General features: G+C 38.8%; 2 protein-coding genes across 3 annotated transcripts in view; both read right to left on the bottom strand.

Moving 5' to 3' along the window:
- Nucleotides 1–3076: 3076 nt before the first annotated feature.
- LOC102269751 (histone H3.3A) lies at nt 3077–3923 on the bottom strand. The gene has a single exon (XM_005901052.2). The coding sequence runs from the start codon at nt 3801–3803 to the stop codon at nt 3393–3395; it is 411 nt and encodes a 136-aa protein (XP_005901114.2). The 5' UTR covers nt 3804–3923; the 3' UTR covers nt 3077–3392.
- Nucleotides 3924–4902: 979 nt separating this feature from the next.
- The window catches only part of B4GALT6 (beta-1,4-galactosyltransferase 6), a 69770-nt gene continuing 54157 nt past the window's right edge, over nt 4903–20515 (bottom strand). For both annotated transcript variants that reach the window (XM_005901044.3, XM_070361991.1), the window contains 5 exons: nt 20085–20201; nt 12529–12716; nt 9751–9873; nt 9408–9509; nt 4903–8590 (listed from right to left, as the gene is read on the bottom strand). In XM_005901044.3, the coding sequence (XP_005901106.1) occupies nt 8443–8590; nt 9408–9509; nt 9751–9873; nt 12529–12716; nt 20085–20201 (678 nt within the window). In that variant the 3' untranslated portion in view covers nt 4903–8442. The remainder of the gene's footprint in view (nt 8591–9407; nt 9510–9750; nt 9874–12528; nt 12717–20084; nt 20202–20515) is intronic.

Raw genomic sequence — 20515 nt, 5'->3', positions numbered from 1 at the left:
TACAAGGTCAAGGGATACAGGAATAAAGGGGCGGTCTGGTTACCATAGCAACCCTGTTCTGCCTGAACAAAAGTACTCGGGGGATTTCGTTAAGACTTCAGAGAAACTAACAGCCGCCATCCGCCATGATGTTTCCTGATTCTAACAACGATGGTGATGGTGGAAGAAGAGAGAAGAGCAGGTAAAGGAAGGGAAGAAGGGGAGGAAAGACTGTAAATGAAGCAAATCCTTGGAAACGAACTAAGTAAACTGGGAATAATGTTCCAGACATATATTAACACCTTCTCTTTGATAAATCAAGCAGGTGTTTTCAGCATCTGCCCTCAAACTCTTTCATCACCATATCTGTGCCTTGAGACATTTATTTTACAGTGGGGATGACTGTCACTTTCCTTGTTAGATTTTTTAATTTAGCAAAAATTATCTTGGCAGTAAATTCTTTGCTGTTTTTTTTGGTTTTATAAACTAATCCATTTTAATTTTTTAAAACTTAGTAAATTTTTTTTTTAATTTATAAATACATTGGATGAAAAGATGAGCTTCTCTATTCAGGTAAATCTGTAGGTGGAACAAAACACATTCTGACAATGACTTTTACTAATAAGGTACCGATCCTACTTAACACAGTTCAGTAAGAGGGTGACGGGTGTGCATTAATGAAGCAATCACTGGTAACGCTGCCGTGGGTTCTGCTCTGTTAGATGGTAAACAGTCTCCCCTGACAGAATCACTCATTCACTGAGCATGGACCTAGACGCTGGGAGCACAGAGATGAACTGACACAGACACCTGGGAGTCTCTGCACACACCTGGGGGACCATGTGCTCAGCTTTGCAAATACAAGAGATCATCTGGTGTATGTGGCTATTTATTTACAACTGAACAAAATGAAAAATCCAGTTCCTTACTCATACCTGCCACGTTTCAAGTGCTGAACCGCCATGCGTGGCTAGTGACTGTCATACAGCAATATCACAGAACACTTCCACATCACAGGATATTCTGCTGGGCAGTGCTGGAAAGTGTCCTAGAAAGTGAATTACTGATCAGAGCAAAGAGACGGGAGGCAGAAAGGAAGGCAGAAAAAGAAGGCTCTTCCAAGAAACTGAGAAGAGAATAAGTGAAGAAGCCACACCCAAAGGGTAGGAGAGAAATAGGAGGAGTTCAGGCCCAGGTGGAGGCTGAAATCCTTCAGCTGTAAGAGAGAAAACTACAGAATCCTTTCCACGAGTTCAGTATTGTAACAGGTGCTTGCCATGTCATCTACTTAAGATCAACAACAAAGCCTGATTCTCACTTGCCATACATTTCTCCTCATGACTATTATCGCCAAGTTATAATTGTGTACTTTCGTCAGTCTACTAATTGTTTACATACATTCTCATGCACAGGGTAGTCACTGACTTCATTTCCTAGCAGAATTAAGGAGCATGGTCTCATTCTTACAATATGATCCAAGACAATTTGTATGAAAAGAATTTCACTCTGAAACTGGAAACTGTCTTAATATAAGCCAAGTTTGTGCTCGGAGTCCAGCACCGTGTTACGTTCTGTATTAGAATTAGTTACTTTTTTTTTTTTAATTTTCTTTCACGTTTACTTTTATTTTTTAACTTTACAATATTGTATTGGTTTTGCCATATATCAACATGAATCCGCCACATGTATACACGTGTTCCTCATCCTGGACCCTCCTCCCTCCTCCCTCCCTGTACCATCCCTCTGGGTCATCCCAGTGCACCAGCCCCAAGCATCCAGTATCGTGCATCGAACCTGGACTGGCGACTGATATGATGGTAACAATAACCCTGTATATGAGACAGCAAAAGAGACACTGATGTATAGAAAATAATTAGTTACTTTAATCATTTGAATGACCCTTGGGTAGTTCCCTCATCCTCCATAGAGACCAAGAAATCGAGGGCCACAGTGGTTTAAAATTTTGCTAAAATTTCCCAGGTGGCTCAGTGGTAAAGAGTCTGCCTGCTAATGCAGGACACACAGGAGACATGAGTTGGATCCCTGGGCTGGAAAGATCCCCTGGAGAAGGAAATGACAACCCCCTCCAGTATTCTTGCCTGGGAAATCCCATGGACAGAGGTGCCTGGCAGGCTACAGTCCATGGGGTCACAAGAGTCAAGACACAACTCAGCAACTGAGCACACACAGCTAATAACAGTGAATCTGTGAATTCAAACTCAATTCAGTCTGATTCCAGAGTCTTCACTTATAACTACCACCTTTCAACAAAGTTCTGCTAAGAGGTAACTGCAAATCAAGGTCCACAGTTGCAGAAAAGCAATTATTTCAACTATCCTTCTAACATGTACTGTTTCCAGCAGAGAAATGCTCTATTTTTGACTTTTTTAAAAACTTATTTTATATTTTAGTATAGCCAATTAACAAGGCTGGGAGTTTCAGGTGCAAGGTAGAGACTCAGCCGTATATATAACATGTATCCATTCTCCCCCAAACCCCCTTCCTATCCAGGCTGCCACATAACATTGAGCAGAGTTCCCTGTGCTCTACAGTACATCCGTGTTAGTTATTCATTGGCTAAGAAATATTCTGTACCTGGAAAAAAGTTGCTCCTTCAAGACACTCCGTTGGCTCTCTAATATTGCATGAGTGAACTATACAACTGATGTCTGCAGAGGGCACAATCGAGCACTTCACTTGACAGGAAGATCCCCTGGAGAAGGGCACAGCAACCCACTCCAGTATTCTTGCCTGGAGAATCCCACGGACAGAGGAGCCTGGCGGGCTACAGTCCATGGGGTTGCAGAGAGTCAGACGTGACTCAGTGACACATAGATTTTCAAGTGTCCCACTCTGTCAGTTTTACAGAGGACAGTAAACTCCTTGAAAGTAGTTAATGTCTGATGCTTCTTGGAGATCTTCCAGAGCACAGACTTCAGCTGTAGGAGTTGGGAAGATTAAATTAGCTATGGAATTCAGGTCCACCAAAATGTATCTTAGGAATGCGCTGAGAAAGACACAAGTTTTACTTTTTTTTTTTTTTTTTTTTGCAGTCAATAAGAAATTTACTTGTTTTAAAAAAATCCAAATGCTGGCATTGTCCAGAAAAATTTAACAGGTTTATTTATAATTGTTATAAAGTTGAACTGCTGAAACTTGTTCACTGAAACATTTTGACTTTCATTAATGCTTCATGTCCCCGCATTTATATTAAAAATTCACACACAAATGAAAATGGAAAAACTGCCAATACCTGATTTCTGTCCCCTATTTTCCACTTGCAATCATATACTTAGGTACCTTTTGACCCCATGGAAAAAAAATATCTAACGTTCAGAACTACCAATAACAGGAAGAAGAGAATTTTTTTTTTTTTTTTTAAAGAATGAAATGTTTCCCATCATAGTGGATTCTTAAGCACGTTCTCCACGTATGCGGCGTGCTAGCTGGATGTCTTTTGGCATAATTGTTACACGTTTGGCATGGATAGCACACAGGTTGGTGTCTTCAAAAAGGCCAACCAGATAGGCCTCACTTGCCTCCTGCAAAGCACCAATAGCTGCACTCTGGAAGCGCAGATCTGTTTTGAAGTCCTGAGCAATTTCCCGCACCAGACGCTGGAAGGGAAGTTTGCGAATCAGAAGTTCAGTGGACTTCTGATAACGTCTAATTTCACGGAGTGCCACAGTACCAGGCCTGTAACGATGAGGTTTCTTCACCCCTCCAGTAGAGGGCGCACTCTTGCGAGCGGCTTTTGTAGCGAGTTGCTTCCTCGGTGCTTTACCACCGGTCGATTTGCGGGCAGTCTGCTTTGTACGAGCCATGGTATAGAGACTTCCTTACTTACCCCCCTTCTCCTTCGGCTGGAGCTCGGCGAGCTAGAGGCGGCGCTGGCGTTGGAGAGCGACGGCGGCGCGGCGGCGGCTGCGAACACCACAAGTTTTACTTTTCAACCCATATATTTTTCTTGTATTAATTTGTGGGTGATACAGGACTATCTTTTCTGAAGTCACTTAAATCAAGTGCACCTTAAGAAGCACCTTTTCTAAAAAAATAACTTTGGTCCAGAATATCTCCACAACCTTAAATCGATACAAGGAAAACCCTTTCTTTTTTCCTTTTCTTTTGCATCTATATGAGATGATGGGTGTTCAACTAAATTTACCGTGGTCATTATTTCATTATGCTGTACAGCATTATTCAGACAGTGCTGTATGTCAATTGTATCTCAATAAAATTGGGGAAAAAATAAAGACAACAAAAAAATAAAACCATTAAATCATCAGAGGACACACTAATACTATAGGTAGGAACCTGGGGCAGACTAAGCAAACTCCATTTTCTGGCTTAGCAGGATTTGAATACCTAAATGATTATGATTTAATGACTGGCTGTGTGATGTTTAGTGACAATATCCCAGTAAGTCACACTATGCATAAAAATTAATAACACTGAGAATTCATTACACAAATAATTCCAATTGACAGAAGTCATGATCTCATGATCTAGTCCCAAATGCAAATCCAGTCTCAAGGTATTTCTGAGATTTGACTGCCTTAAAGATCTTCAGATTTCTGCCTACAACACACCAGCTTACTGAAGTTGTGCAGGGAGAAGAAAGTTATGCCAAAAATGACTTCTTAACTATTCATATTGATACAGTAGATTACTAATTGTATTGATGAACACTATTTAAATATCACTGTGTGTCCTCTGAGGTCCAAGCTATGAGGTCGTGTCTAAATGTATTTAAGTGACCCTGCTGCAAAGGTAGATGTGATCACCTCATGCTTACAGTGTAAATTCTAGTACAACCACAGCATTCAGCAATAGTCCACCTGAAAATCAGGAACACAAACACAACAAAACCCCAGACAACCCCAAAAACAGGTCCTGAGAAAATAATCACATCATCACACAAGGTCTTTAGAACATTATATTTCATAAAAGACAATGATAAAAAAGTACAAACATTTCCATGAGAAGCAAAAAAAAAAAAAAAATGAGAGTACAAGAAATTACTAGCATTTATTTCAGTGCATTTATATAGAAGCCTTTTAGATCTTAATAAATAAAATAATCTTAAGTACACTTCCTTTTTCTGATAAACACTATGACCATTTCAGTTCTCTCATTGGCATATTTGCAAATACAAGATAATACATCTAGAGTACCAGTATTTGTCTGAAAAGTACACAAAGAAATATAACCGAGACAAACAAAGGCCAAATCAAATGACACACAATCTGCTTTGACTTGTACAGAACCTCCAAAATGAAGGAGAATATTGAACTGGTATTTTTCCATTTTGTTTTAAAATGGGTATCAATACCTTGGCTAGGAAAGGAGAATAAGCAAGTTTTAACACATAATTTTGTATTTACATAATATTGCAAATAAGGGTTTATTTTTATGGAACACCTTTTCACAAATTACAAACAGAAATTTATATTTAGACTGAAAAAATATTCATTAAACCCCAGTTTTGGCAAAGACTTAAATGACAATCTGAATGAGAATTGAGACATAATGTTACAGCAAATGTGTACACTTTTTCATTTTCTTTTCTACAAACAGGCCCATTAATCATTCCTACTTTCTCTAGTCGAAAGGCACTGTATAACTTTCCCAGCAGTGCTATAGGGAGCTCGGAATTATGTCTATCTATATACATTTCTTGCCTTTGAGACTAAAAAATACAATGCATAAGTTAACAGAAGACGTTTTCATAATTTTAGAAAGGTTTTAATCTGCTTGACTTGATTTGTTTAGAACGGAAATGTTTTCTTTGACATACCTGGCACTGCACCTAATCGAGTAGGTAATCAACACATGCGCGCTAACAAAGCCACCGAGCTATAAAGACAGTCTGCATTTGTAATGTATTTGTTAATTTTTATGGGACAGAGTTACAGGCTGGCGGCTGTAACTGGTGGCTCGGTTGGTAAAGACACCGTCTGCAAGGCAGGAGATGCAAGAGACCAGGGTTCAATCCCTGGGTTGGGAAGATCCCCTGGGGAAGAAAATGGCAACCTATTCCAGTATTCCTGCCTGGAAATCCCATGGACAGAGGAGCCTGAAGGGCTACAGTTCATGGGGTTGCAAACAGTTGGACACAACTTAGGTCCTAAACCACCACCACCACCAGGGGACAGAGTTCTTTTTATACAGGTAATTGGCAAAGCTCAATCACATATATGCAAACATAAAAGTTACTATTTATATGCAAAAATCAATTTGAGGTCTGCACTTAAAAAGCAAAACAAAGGATAAAAAGCAAACTAATGAGATGGTTTTCACAGGATGCCACACTGTATCCAAAACTAAAAAAAGCAAAATAGTCATGGCCCTCACTTAAAACAAAATTACTAGTAGACTTAATCCAAGAAAATAAGGCAAATCTAGTTGAAGGGAATTCTCTTGAAACTATAAAAATGTGTATCAAAATGAGAAGATTCCAAAATGTGGGCAGCTCCATATTAAAGAGAAAAATATGTTTTCCTAATAAGACTCAGAAACAGCCCCAATTTCCCCCATGACTAAAATATTTAAGTATTATTGGGTTAATTATGCTCCTATGCCCCTACAATCTTGTTAGTGATCAACAAATGTTAACTTTTTCAATCTACTTTCTTTCCTTTCATCAAATTAAAAAACTACATGGGCTTTGAGAGATAGATACACAATTTAAGAACAAATATCTTGCTTTCCAGAAGGTTTGACTTTTCATCAAAAAATGAAAAACAAATATTTTGGAAATATTTCTAAGAAATAAATGTAGAAAATTTGTTTAACAGAGAACTATCAGTTTTCTCAAAGTGTAAGAATTTCAATTATTTTATGGTTTTGTTTGCAGTCATTTGTGTTATCAATATTTGCCACAGAAAATGACAATTTAAAAATTAAACTTACAACCTGAGAGATAAATAACTATATCTGTGTCAGGTGAATAATCCATTTTGTTCCTCGATATTGAAGGTTTGTTTCATAGATATATAATTTTTTGTTTTAATTTGTGAAAATATCTTAAGACATTTTAAAGAATCTTTGGTCAATCATAATTGATAATTTTCAAAGTAAGGATACTGTTTGGTTTTGTTATGAAAATGCCATCCAAATTCAAGATTAAGTAATTGATGTCAGGTAGAGAGACCTGTTTTTAGAGAGGTGTCTTAATAAAGCCAATGTATTTAAATAATTGGTAATGTATCTTAATATAATTCTATTAATTTATGTTTTAGTGAGGAAATTTTAACACCAGAGATGTAATAACTTATAAGTGAAAAAAATACACGCAGTTTGAATGAAACCAGCCAACATTAAAAAGGGTCCCTTCCAAACTTGAAGTTCTATGAGTCTGATAATTAAACTTAAAATCTGCTTTTATCTACTAAGCATTTATCTTCATAAAAATAGAACATTTAATTTTTTATCTAATAGTATAATTCATTTGTATGTTTTAAGTACTACTGGGTTTTCCATAACTCAATCTTTTAAAAAATTGTTTTGCTTTTTTCTTAAATGAAAGTTTTTTTTGGCTCTTCTGAACTGGAAATAATAAAAGTGCTATTCACTGTGAATTAAAAAAGTACAGTGTACAACCACACGCGACCTTGGGAACATTTTTTGAGGCACAAAATCCCTGACACTTACACCAGAGGTACATGAGAGACGGTTAACAAAGAGCTCCTTTATATCGCGTCACATCACAACTTTTAAGATTTTCTTAGTAATACTCATGCAATATGCATAAATAATATGGTTGTGATTTAGCAAAACCTGATGAGATTGCAAGCAAGGAAAAAAAAGGTAATTCTGGTAGGAAGAAAAGCTATTTAAGTCCTCTCTTCTTACCCTTAAAAACCCTACAGAAGCTGTGACTTCTTCCACAAAAAGCTGAAGGTCTAAAGCTCAAAACTAGTATAACAGTGTATTTATTAGTTGGTTGTCAATTATTGACAGTTCCTTCATTTCACACAAGGTTAACCTTTGTTTAGTGACATAAATTTACAGGGTTTTATTCCATGCAAATAAAAAAGGTTTATAAAAGTCCCATAAAGGCATCACCCGTTACATGCAAAACTGCAACACATCTTATTTTTCAACAATTTGAACACATTAATTTACACCACATATGTACAAAATATGTTTAAATGGAAATAAAGCATTCTCTTGAATTAAATTATAGATTTTAGTATAAAAATTTTCTCTTCGTAGGGAGCTCCTGTAACTGCCAGACTTAACTGCATCTGGTCTCTGCAGTGCTCGCCAGGGGGTGTGTCTCGGTAAAAGATGGGTGGGTGGAAGAAGGCTGACTGTATACAATCCCACAAATAAACACTGAGAACGCAGGCTCTTCTCACCACCCAGAGCACTGTGACGCATCCATTCACTGACCTCCGCTAGGGGCGCACTCCCAGTTTCCGATCCAGCATTGCGGTCTTGCCATGAAAGCTACTTCCTTTAATAGTCTTCGATTGGAGCTAACTCTGGCATGAGGTTTACAGATATATTTGTATACAACCTATCAACCAGTACTTTTGGCGTGTATACTAAATTGTTCAACCCATCGATGTACTGGCGCTCTTTTGAGTATCTGAGTAATTTATACCTACAGCATTAAAGAAAAAAATTAAAAGTAACAGAAACATGTTTCAAAAGAAAAACATGAGAATATGCTCAAGGTCATTCTTACCAGTAAAGCATTTAAAGCTCTTTACAATTTTGGGTTCTTACACATAATTAAAAATCCTTCTACACCACATTCTAAATTAGCATTTTTACTAGTCTTAAAATGCTATCTGAAAAATAATTATTTTGTACTTGTACAACTTAGATATCCTTAAGAAATAAAATGCGTTAGGCTTTATGCTAAGGAAAAACTTTTTACATAAACAATTAACCAGGCTCTTTAATATATAGGTGTGTGTGTGTGTGTGTGTGTAAGTATACATACATGTGTATGTATCTTTTCAAAACAAGCACAAGGACTTCCCTGGTAGCTCAGTGGTGGAGAATCCACCTGCCAATGCAGGAGACACGGGTTTGACCCCTGGTCTGGGAAGATCCCATGTATCGCAGAGCAACTGAGTCCATGTGCCACACGTGCTGACCCGGCATGCCTCAGAGCCCGCGCTCCACAACAGAAGCCACTGCAACTGCAGAGCAGCCCCCACTCGCCACGACTAGGAAAAAGCCCACACAGCACCGGAGACTCAGCACAGCCAAAAATAATAAATAAATAAATAAAACTATTTTAAAAAAAGCAGCACAAGAATGCTTTACTTTTATAAAGAAAAATGATATCAACAGACAATTCCCTTCAAAAGTATTTTTTTTTTTTTGTGGGGAATGTGATGCATTTTCAAAAAGATCTTTCATATGTTAAATAACTTTGAAACCTCGCTATCTAAAGATACTAAACTTACCGTCCTAAGAACTGGACTTCACCTCGATGGTGATGAGGAATAGACTTGTATTTTCCCAGGTCCCCCTCTGGTCTTGTTACATTATATCCAGCATAGTGAACCCTAAGATACAATGTACGGAAAGGAAAATACATTAAGAAATAAAATATAAAAATAATTACTTGAGTTCTATTTAAAATACAACAGAATGCTCGAGTGTACGTGCTGTCAGTAATTTATGAAACAAGAGAAAAACACAACACAGGATTTAGGAACCACAAAGATTTTCCAAAAGAATCCTTTCCTGGGATAGAAAGGAAATTATTAGAAATTCCAATTTTAAGTAATTTGTACCTCAACATACCTATTCCAAAGGTCATCGTCTTCCCCTCCCCAGCCCCAGAAGGCGTTAGGAAAACCATTGATCTTTCTGAACTGTTCCACTGTCAGTCCACTTACACCACCAAAAAACTCTTTATAAGGAAGACTACAAAAGAAAGCAGAAAACAGCATTCTAAAAATGAAATCAAGACAGTGTGCCATATGAAGTTGACTTTTAGATCTTCTACGTGCTTTGCAAAATATACCTCTATTTCCATATAAACAATCATGCTGATTAAATCATATTTTTGGAAATATAAAGCACACCAAGAAACAAAGCATCTTCATATTCTAGTGAAATAGGTACACCTAACTGTGTTACATAAAACACTTGTGGTAACTGAAATTCACTATTTAGTATTGTTACTTTGTAAGACTCAAAACCTAGGGTTCAAAAAATGGTCTATTTTCACACCAAAAGTAAACTTGATCAAATACATCAATAGCTGCTAATGCAATGTTAGATGTTACCAAGCTAATTTCCTAAATTAATTGATCTTTATTAAATATATTATTAGATAGATGAGGATAAATATAAACTAGTAAAAGCAAGTCTAGCATTTAATTTTGAAAAAACTAGCTGCCTATTCCTGCAATGCTCTTCCAAGATACCCTATGAACCCTGGGATTAGTCTGTATGCTAAGTCGCTTCAGTTGCGTCCGACCCTGTGAAACCCTATGGACTGCAGCCCACCAGGCTCCTCTGTACATGGGATCCTCCAGTCAAGAATACTAGAGTGGGTTGCCATGCCCTCCTCCAGGGGATCTTCCCCATCCAGGGATTGAAGCCATGTATCTTCTGTCTCCTGCACTGGCTGGTGGTTTTGTTTTTTTTTTTTTTTAATTATTTATTTTAATTGGAGGCTAATTACATTACACTACTGTAGTGGTTTCTGCCATACGCTGACATGAATCAGCCACGGGTGTACATGAGTCCCACACCCTGAACCCCCTCCCAGCTCCCTCCCTCCCCATCCCGTCCCTCAGGGTCATCCCAGTGCACCAGCTTTGAGTGCCCTGTTTCATGAACTGAACTTGCACTGGTGATCTATTTCACATATGGTAATATACATGTTTCAATGCTATTCTCTCAAATCATCCCACCCTCAGCTTCTCCCACAGAGTCCAAAAGTCTGTTCTTTGTTTCTCTTTTGCTGTCTTGCATATAGGGTCATCGTTACCATCCATTAACGCCACCTGGGAAGTCCTAGGATTAGTCTAGGTAGATAAGATGACTTTATTCATTAGAAATTAATATTTTCAAACAAAAATTGAGAATTCTTCATTTCTATGACACTCATTATCTTTTATCAAAAATCTTTACTAAAATTTATTAAATTTTAATTTATAAGATTAAATAAAAATCTTTAGTAAAATTTAGTAAAAAAAAAAAAACAGATTTTTTACCAGCTGAGTCACAAAGGAAGCCCAAGAATACTGTAGTGGGTAGCCTATCCCATCTCCAGCGGATCTTCCCGACCCAGGAATTGAACTGAGGTCTCCTGCATTGCAGGCAGATTCTTTACCAACTGAGCTATCAGGAAAGTCTTAGCAAAAATCAATTCCCCTGATTTTAATGTGACTCTAGCAGATTGACCAAAATTGAGTTTCTAGAAGTGCAAAGAATCAGATCCTGAACCAGGGTGATCTTCCCAAGGTAATGCCAGACTTGGATTTCTGATACCATGGTAAAAAGGAGATTTTCTAATAATGACAATGACCAGTTTTAAAAACAAAAAGCACTCTTCTCATTTCTGAGCTGATTTGCCAGGTCCTTATCACAGAGACTTCCTGCTTCTCGAGCTCTGCAGGTCAGGCAGCAGGTGAAATGGTGATGGAGCCGATATCTCCCTGCTCCAAGCTATTTTCTCTCCTCTCCACTTCCGTTAGTCAATAAAATCTGTGATCTCTTTCACAGATCAGGCCTGCTTGCTTAATGTCAATTTAAGTTTACTGTCACAGCTCCAATGATGATATCATTTCAATATATTTCCCATCACAGAACAAAAAAATGTCTCTTAATATTAAAGGCAGGTCAAGAAAACACAGCTTCAAAAGAAGAGAAAATGGGCTGCAGAAGAGAGGGCTTTCCCTGCACTGGAACATCCCTGGAGGAGGGGAACACAGGGGAGCCAGCCTGTGCCCTGCTCCTGCCTGCGCAGCTCAGAGCCTGGGAACTTGCAGAACCCATGGGTGGGTTCTCCTGCTTCCTGAACAAGGATACCAGCGTTCAGAAATGCATGTCCTGGGACAACCAAGCCCTCTAACTGCCAAATGTAAAAGCCAGAAACTGGATCCACACTTCCTTGACCATAGAAACCAGGCTTTCTTTCCTACCACCCCACACTGAAACCTGTGTGTGAGGAAGCACCGGGATAACAAGCGACTCTATGTACCAGCTCCCTGTGAAGGTGGGCTGGAGTGACAGGTATTCTCTAGGCTCCTGGGCCCCCTTAGATCCAGGCACATAACGCTGCTTCCACTTTAATGATATAATTTTGCAGGTATGTTGCACCGCATCTGGCTTCCCAGGTGGCTCAGATGGTAAAGAACCTGCCTGTGAAGGCAGGAGATGGCAGGCTCAGTCCCTGGGTCGGCAAGATCTCCTGGAGGAGGGCCTGGCAACACACTCCAGTATTCTTGCCTGGAGAATTTCATGGACAGAAGAACCTGGCGGGCTACAGCCCATGGGATTGCACAGAGTTGGACATGACTGAGCGCGAACATGTTGTACCGTATCAGGAACACTGCCGTTACTCACATATACATGTATTTATCCAGCTTGGCTGCAAAGTGACGTGGCATTTCTCCACATCCATAATAGTTTCGGTCATTTTCAGGTAGATGATCCACATCGTGGAAGATGACACAGTCCCAGACGCTGTCTTTCATGGCCTCTTTGAAGCCCACGTTGAAGAGCATTGCTCGGTTAAAAGGCTGTGTGCCAGTCTACATGGAGAGAAAAACAGAAATGTACTCAGGCTCTGCCATGACTTTTTTCTGTAGCTTTCTAACTTGTTGAATCATGGTCAAATAGCAAAAATAAACACATCCACATCAAATAGATAAATGCTTTAGGATTATCAAACATAATGTTTGAATTATTACTTTATTTTATACTTTGGTAACACACGAGAAAACACTGTTATTATCAAGTCCACTGGGAGATCATCACATTTATATAATGATGTAATTCATGTTTCTGTTTTACTTCAAATACATCAGGATACAAGTTATTTATGACCAGGAAAAAAAAAAAGCCACTGAAAATAATACAGGTTGCATTTTTTAGTGAAGCTTTCCATATGGTGTCAAGACTAAAAGAAGTGGGAAACAAAGTTAATCAAGAAGCAGGGACCCTTCTCTTACATAATAAGGCCGGGGGAGGGGGGCTAACTCTGTATTGCTTATAATAGACACAAAGGCATTTGTAGAGACAAAAACAACTGGAACTTACTATACAAAACCCAACTACCTTTCTTAAAACTATTTTCCTTTCAGTTAAGTTGCTCAGTTGTGTCCAACTCTTTGCAACCCCATAAACTGGAGCATGCCAGGCCTCCTTGTCCATCACCAACTTCCAGAGCTTGCTCAAACTCATATCTTTCAAATGGGTGATGCCGTTCAACCATCTCATCCTCCATCGTTCCCTTCTCCTCCTACCTTCAATCTTTCCCAGCATCAGGGTCTTTTCTAATGAGTCAGTTCTTCACATCAGGTGGCCAAAGTATTTACTGGAGCTTCAGCTTCAACATCAGTCCTTCATATGAATATTCAGGATTCATTTCCTTTAGGATGGACTGGTTGGATCTCCTTGCAGTCCAAGGGACTCTCAAGAGTCTTCTCCAACACCACAGTTCAAAGGCATCAATTCTTCAGTGCTCAGCTCTCCTTACGGTCCAACTCTCACATCCATACATGACTATTAGAAAAACCACAGCTTTGACTATATGGACCTCTGTGGGCAGAGTAATGTCTCTGCTTTCTGCTTTTTAATATGCTGTCTAGGTTGGTCACAGCTTTTCTTTCAAGAAGTATCTTTTAATTTTATGGCTGCAGTTACCATCTGCAGTGATTTTGGAGCCCCAGAAAATAAAGTCTGGCATTGTCTCCATTGTTTCCCCATCTATTTGCCATGAAGTGATGGGACTGGATACCATGATCTTAGTTTTTTGAATGTTGAGTTTTAAGCCAGCCTTTTCACTCTCCTCTTTCACTTTAATCAAGAGGCTCTTTAGTTTCTCTTCACTTTCTACCATAACAGTGGTGTCATCTGCATATCTGAGGTTATTGATATTTCTCCTGGCAATCTTCATTCCAGCTTGAGCTTCATCCAGCCCATTTCACATGATGTACTCTGAATAGAAGTTAAATAAGCAGGATGACAATATATAGCCTTGACGTACTCCTTTCCCAATTTGGAGCCAGTCTGTTGTTCGATGCTCAGTTCTAATTGTTGCTGCTTGATCTGCATACAGATTTCTCAGGAGGCAGTGAAGGTGGTCTGGTATTCCCATCTCTTTAAGAATCTTCCACAGTTTGTCATGATCCACATAGTAAAAGGCTTTAGCGTGGTCAAAAAGAAGTTGTTGATGTTGTTCTGGAACTTTCATGCTTTTTCGATGATCCAATGGATGTTGGCAATTTGATCTGGTTCCTCTGCCTTTTCTAAATCCAGCTTGAACATCTATCTGGAAGTTCACGGTTCACGTACTGTTGAAGCTTGGCTTGGAAAATTTTGAGCATTACTTTGCTAGCATATGAGATAAATGCAACTGTGCGGTACTTTGAGCATTCTTTGGTATTGCCTTTCCTTGGGATTGGAATGAAAAAGGACCTTTTCCAGTCCTGTGGCCATTGTTGGGTTTTCCAAATTTGCTGGCATACTGAATACAGCACTTTCACAGCATCATCTTCTAGGATCTGAAATAGCTCAACTGAAATTCTATCACCTCCACTAGCTTTGTTGGTAGTAATGCTTCCTAGGGCCCACTTAACTTTGCATTCCAGGATGTCTGGCTCTAGGTGAGTGATCATATTGTGGTTATCTGGGTCATGAAGATCTTTTTTGTACAATTCTTCTGGGTATTCCTGCCACCTCTTCTTAATATCTTCTACTTCTGTTAGGTCCTCACCGTTTTTGTCCTTTATTGAGCCCATGTTTGCATGAAATGTTCCCTTGGTATCTGTAATTTTCTTGAAGAGATCTCTAGTCTTTCCCATTCTGTTGTTTTCCTCTATTTCTTTGCATTGATCACTTAGGCAGGCCTTCTTTTCTCTCCTTGCTATTCTTTGGAACTCTGCATTCAGATGGATATATCTTTCCTTTTCTCCTTTGCCTTTTGCTTCTCTTCTTTTCTCAGCTATTTGTAAGGCCTCCTCAGAAAACCATTTTGCCTTTTTGCATTTTTTTTCCTTGAGTCGGTTTTGATCACTGCCTCCTTTACAATGTCACAATCCTCTGTCCATAGTTCTTCAGGCATTCTATCAGATCTAATCCCTTGAATTTATTTGTCACTTCCACTATATAGTACCCAGGCAAGAGTTTCTATTTTTATTATTCTTGTTTATGATACAGACCAAGAACATTATAAGAGACAAACAAAGTGGGAACTTACCACACAGAATCCAACTTCCTATATTATAACCACTTCCCTTTACTTACGAGGGAAATTATATAAAGGTACATTGACAATAAAAACTTTCATTCTACAGCTAAAGAAAATTAGAGCGAAATTACCTATGCCTTAGCTATATTTGTTAGCAATCATTTCCAAAACTTAAAACAAAAAAAGAATTATGATGGAAGCAAATGAGATACACAATGCAGTCATCACCAGAGTGCTCCCTCAAGAGTGCAAAAGTACTAAGTTTTAGTCCTGAGTCCTGCATTAACTTGAGATAACAGAAATCACTTTATTTTTTAAAGCTTTTCCTCACCAGTAAGATGGAGAGGATAAAAACAAAAGGCAGTTAAATTACAATGTTATTACTGGTACATCCTCGGTTTGAACAAATGACTTTCCTTTAAGATTTTAAAAAATTGTTTTTATTAAATGTAGACCTAATACTTAATGGCTTATAATAAAAATAAGTTCTGTATCTAACCCCCCTTCATCTTTCAAAAGCAATACATTTATATACATCTAGAAGTTTATTCTAGACTCACCTCTATATTTCAAGGTAATGCAAGTTCTGATATCCTCTTGCCTCATTCACTTTTTAGACACTATTGATTTCTTATCATGGTCACTGAGGATTTTTACCTCCACACTCACTGCCCCTCCCTCCACTCTCCCAACAGAGTTATGTCACAAATTTGTGTTTGCATTACTACAACTATGTAAATATTTGTGTAGAATAAATTACGATTCTGTTTTCTTCCTCAAACTGGGATTAATTACTATCTTCACTTTTCTTAACTTAATATATAACTGTTATTATTTTGCACAAAAGCCCCAATAGGCATGCCGTGTTTATTAATAACTGATGCAATCATTCACATACATGAAACCATCTATCACTTCCTCCTCCACCCTCCAAGCTCAGCTCTAGCTCCCAACTGCCCTCACATCTTGCTCCAGTCTGGCCTGGTCTGAGCAGCTGTGGCCATCATCCTGGGCCTCTTCCTGCACCTACATCAGCTGTGTCCTTCACTTGGCTCTGTCAGTTTGTTGAGGAACTTCCTTCAGCAACTTCCTATGTCCGGATCCACAGGGGAAAATTAAATATATATATATATGCTATGTAAATATAGCAATGTATATATATATGGTGTGTGTGTGTGTGTGTGTGTGTGTGTGTGTGTGTGTGGACAACCCACTCCAGTATTCTTGCCTGGAGAATCCCATGGACAGAGAAGCCTGAGGGCTGCTGTCTATGGGGTCACACGGAGTCGGACATGACTGAAGTAACTTAGCAGCACATATATATAGATATATATAGACAGAGACAGAGAGAAAGAGAGAGAGGGTTTCCCAGGTGGCTCAGTGGTAAGGAATCCACCTGCCAATGCAGGAGATGGAGATTCCATCCCTGGGTTAGGAAGATACCCTGGAGAAGAAAATGCAACCCACTCTGGTGTTCTTGCCTGGGAATTCCCATGGACAGAGGAGCCATGGGCAGGCTACATTCCACTGGGTTGCAGAGAGTCAGACAGGACTAAGTGACTGAGCACACACACACATATATATGTATGTATGTATATATGTATACGTGTGTGTGTGTGTGTGTGTGTATTTAGCTAATGAATGAATGAAAATGCCATCAGTCTACTTGCACACTTGATTGATATACTGACTGGGTAAAAAACTTCTAGGTAAAAATTACTTTCCCCTAGAGTTTTAAAGGCATGTGGCTCCACAATCATCTAGGTATCAGCACTGCTGAGAAGGTTCATATGATTCTGACACATAATCACGAGCAATTGTTCCTATAGAATGTTTTTGTTATCTTCTAAGTTGTATTAAACAAATTTTAAAGTAATATGTTTTATAGATCTGTATTTTATTCATGGGTACATGTGGACCCTTTTAATCTGAAGACTCATGTCTTTGCTTCTGGGATATTCTTACATTACGTCTTTGTTGTTTTACCCCTCCCATCCCCATTTTTTTTTGCTGTATTTTTCCAGAACTCTGATTAGGAAATACATTCTCATCAACTGATGTGGAACAAATCGCAGCAAAACCGGTGGTTCATCACACCACAGCACTTACGATGCTCAAAGCACTGTGATAGGAAACTCTGACAAAGATCCCTGATCACTGCTCCGTGATGTCTGGACTTCAGCTGGCAGATCCACTTCCAAAATAGCTAAGTCACATGGCCAGTTAAGGTAACGCTAGCAAGTCAATTTTCTCCATGGGGTTGCCTGAGTATCTTCATGACATGGCAGTTGGCTTCCTCAAGCGCAAGAGATCCAAGAGACCACAGCAGAAGCAGCGATGTCCTTTATGACCCAGCTTCGAGAGTCACACACTGTCACTCCTCAGTGTGCTTCCCACAGTCACTGGGGCAGGAGGCCACACGAGGAGGCGGGGCTAGTCAGGGACCACCTTGGAGATGGTCGCCTCTGTGCTGTACTGGTACCTTCTTTCTTAACTTCTCCTGTCTGATTCTAGTTTAAGAGTTATCTTCTTACGTTTGTCTACTGAAAGCTTTGTTTCACTTATCCCATTTTCTTTTCTAACTTTTTCTGATTCTCTCTCTCTCTTTTTTTAATGAAGTCCTGTTTTCATTTCATGGGCTCATTGTCTTTCCTTTACTCTCTGTGGATAGTGATTATGAATTTGTATTTCTATTAATTTCTTTTTTTCAAAAATGTTCTCTCTTCCTTCCACTGTGTCCATTTTCTATAATCCTTTTTGTTAGATTGGCTTTGTCTCCTCTTGTGGGAACTCTTGGCTATCCATCATGGTTGAGAGTAAGGCACTAAAAAGCTAAGGGGAACCTCCACAGAGGTACATGAGATTGTGGCACAGCACTCACACTCACACACACACGCACACACATGCATATGCTTGAGCAAATCCCTAAACCAAACTGAAACAAAAACAGAAGCCCCACTTCTCCTCACTAGTATTCTGTGTGCCCAAAGCTCAGAAAATGGCAACACCCTTGTTCAAGACAAAAATGTTGCATCCTGGTTGACCATTCTCCATCACTCAAAATGCACATCTGATTCAACAGCAAAAGAAGGAAGGGACAGAAATATGTGTACTATCCTTCATATATAACTGGGGGCTCTGAGCTGCTCCCCAAAGGATTGGCTCTTCTAGGCACCAGTCCAGCAGGAAAATAATTCTTCACATTTCCTACATGGTAAAGATGTTACTAGCTCAAAGCCCCACACTATCAAATATACAAGCCTGAATTAATATTGATCAAGGCTGAGATTCAGACTTAAGAGGTTTAGAAAATAAGGATCTTAGCTGCTTTGCAGATTTTTTCATCACATACACAAAGTGATTCAATTGTGTCAGACTCCCAGACGAAAAGCCTTTAAGACACAGGTAGGTATAGGTAACTCATCGTCCACATTATGAAGACTGATTCAAAAAAGGAAACCAGAAGTTGGTAAAACAGGCCTAGAAGCTTGGCTCAGTTGTGTGCTCAGTTGTGTCAAACTCTTTGCGACCCTGTGGACTGTACCCCACCAGGCTCCTCTGTCCGTGGGATCTTCCAGGCAAGAATACTAGAGTAGGTTGCCCTTTCTTTCTCCAGGGGATCTTTCTGAGCCCAGGACTGAACCTGTGTCTCTTATGTGTTCTGCATTGGTAGGCGGATTCTTTACCATCACACCACCTGGGAAGTCCCACATCTACCAAGAAAGTGGCTAAAATTTTTAATTTACTATCAGGTGAAAAAAGTTAATTTTGGTAACATAGGTAGTTGCATTAAAAAGCACATATGCACAATATATTAATACATCATCATATGAGCAGGAAACAGACCTTAAAAGGGTGACTTACATACAGACCAAGTTTAAGTTATATTAAATACCAAGTATTTCCAGGGTGGGAAATGTAGGCAGAAAAGCTAAGAGTGAAAAATATAAAACAAAAAAAGATGGAGAATCACCCATAAAGAAGCTGGGAAAACACACTAAATGGAACCATCTTAGGAAGAGAATTTGAATATTTACTAATATTTCAAAAACAAAAAATCAGAAGCATCTAATATAAACTAGGTCACTTTCTGTCTACTGATAAATAAGGAAATATGCTTTTAGTCAGATTTAGTGAAAAGAAGGAACAATCAGGATAAAGCCAGGTCAACAATGTTAAAACCAAAAGTATCCAAATTACAATGTATTCAAAACATGAACAAAGTGCACCATTTTAGAAACAGTATATAGAAATCAGTGATAAAATTCAGCAAGGACTCTAGTGTTTGGGAAGTGAGATGAGGGAAAGAACAAGGAAGAAATCCAAGATGACACCTTAAGCACAAAACTAGGTGATGACAGAAGGAGAAAGACACAGACGTACAGAGAATATTTCCAAAAGGTTTAGGACCAAAAGAAACTGTAAACATTTGAATCCCCAGACAAAAACATTTACAGAGAAAAAAACGAGCTGATAGTATGAAGAACAGTTACGTGTATATTTCACTTTAATAGGTAAGACTTTAGATTATTAAAAATGATAGAAGCATATCAACTGATAAATGGATTAACCAAATGTGGTATACATAATCCAAAATGGAATCGTATCCAAATATAAAACCAAGGTACTAAGCATCTCTAATCACACAATATCTAAGAGTTTATTAAGTTCTAGTAGACCTAGTTACCATTTTTAAAATTATTCTCACCTGTTCAATGACATAAAAGGCAAATTCCAGCCGCTGTTTTTGGAGCATCGGGATCAGATGCAAGAAAAAAATTGGAAGATGTTCGTGGCGATTGCGGAAAGGAATGAGGACTGCCACCTTTAAAACAAAATAGTCACATACATAAATAAATACAGCAATAAGCCCCAGAGGTAAAAGATTAAAAACTGACTCTTGAAATCCTCTTATGAATTTCCTCACCAGAGATTCAACAGTGAACAAAAACAAACATGGCCCCTGCTTGTGCACCATTTATGCTCCTGTGAACCTCTGGTGGTATAGATGGGCCATCTAAGGATAGCGGTCTTTCTCCCATGAAAACCACAGAAGTCATGGGAAGATTTGAAAGCAGAGATACGACCACCTTTGGTGACAGCAAACACTACTGGAGAGAGCAGACTGGAGAAAACCAA

The sequence above is a fragment of the Bos mutus genome, chromosome 24 (assembly GCF_027580195.1).
Source record: "Bos mutus isolate GX-2022 chromosome 24, NWIPB_WYAK_1.1, whole genome shotgun sequence".
In the NCBI taxonomy this organism is placed as follows: domain Eukaryota; kingdom Metazoa; phylum Chordata; class Mammalia; order Artiodactyla; family Bovidae; genus Bos; species Bos mutus.
The sequence above is the reverse complement of the archived record's forward strand: the minus strand, read 5'-3'. Positions and strand labels throughout refer to the sequence as shown.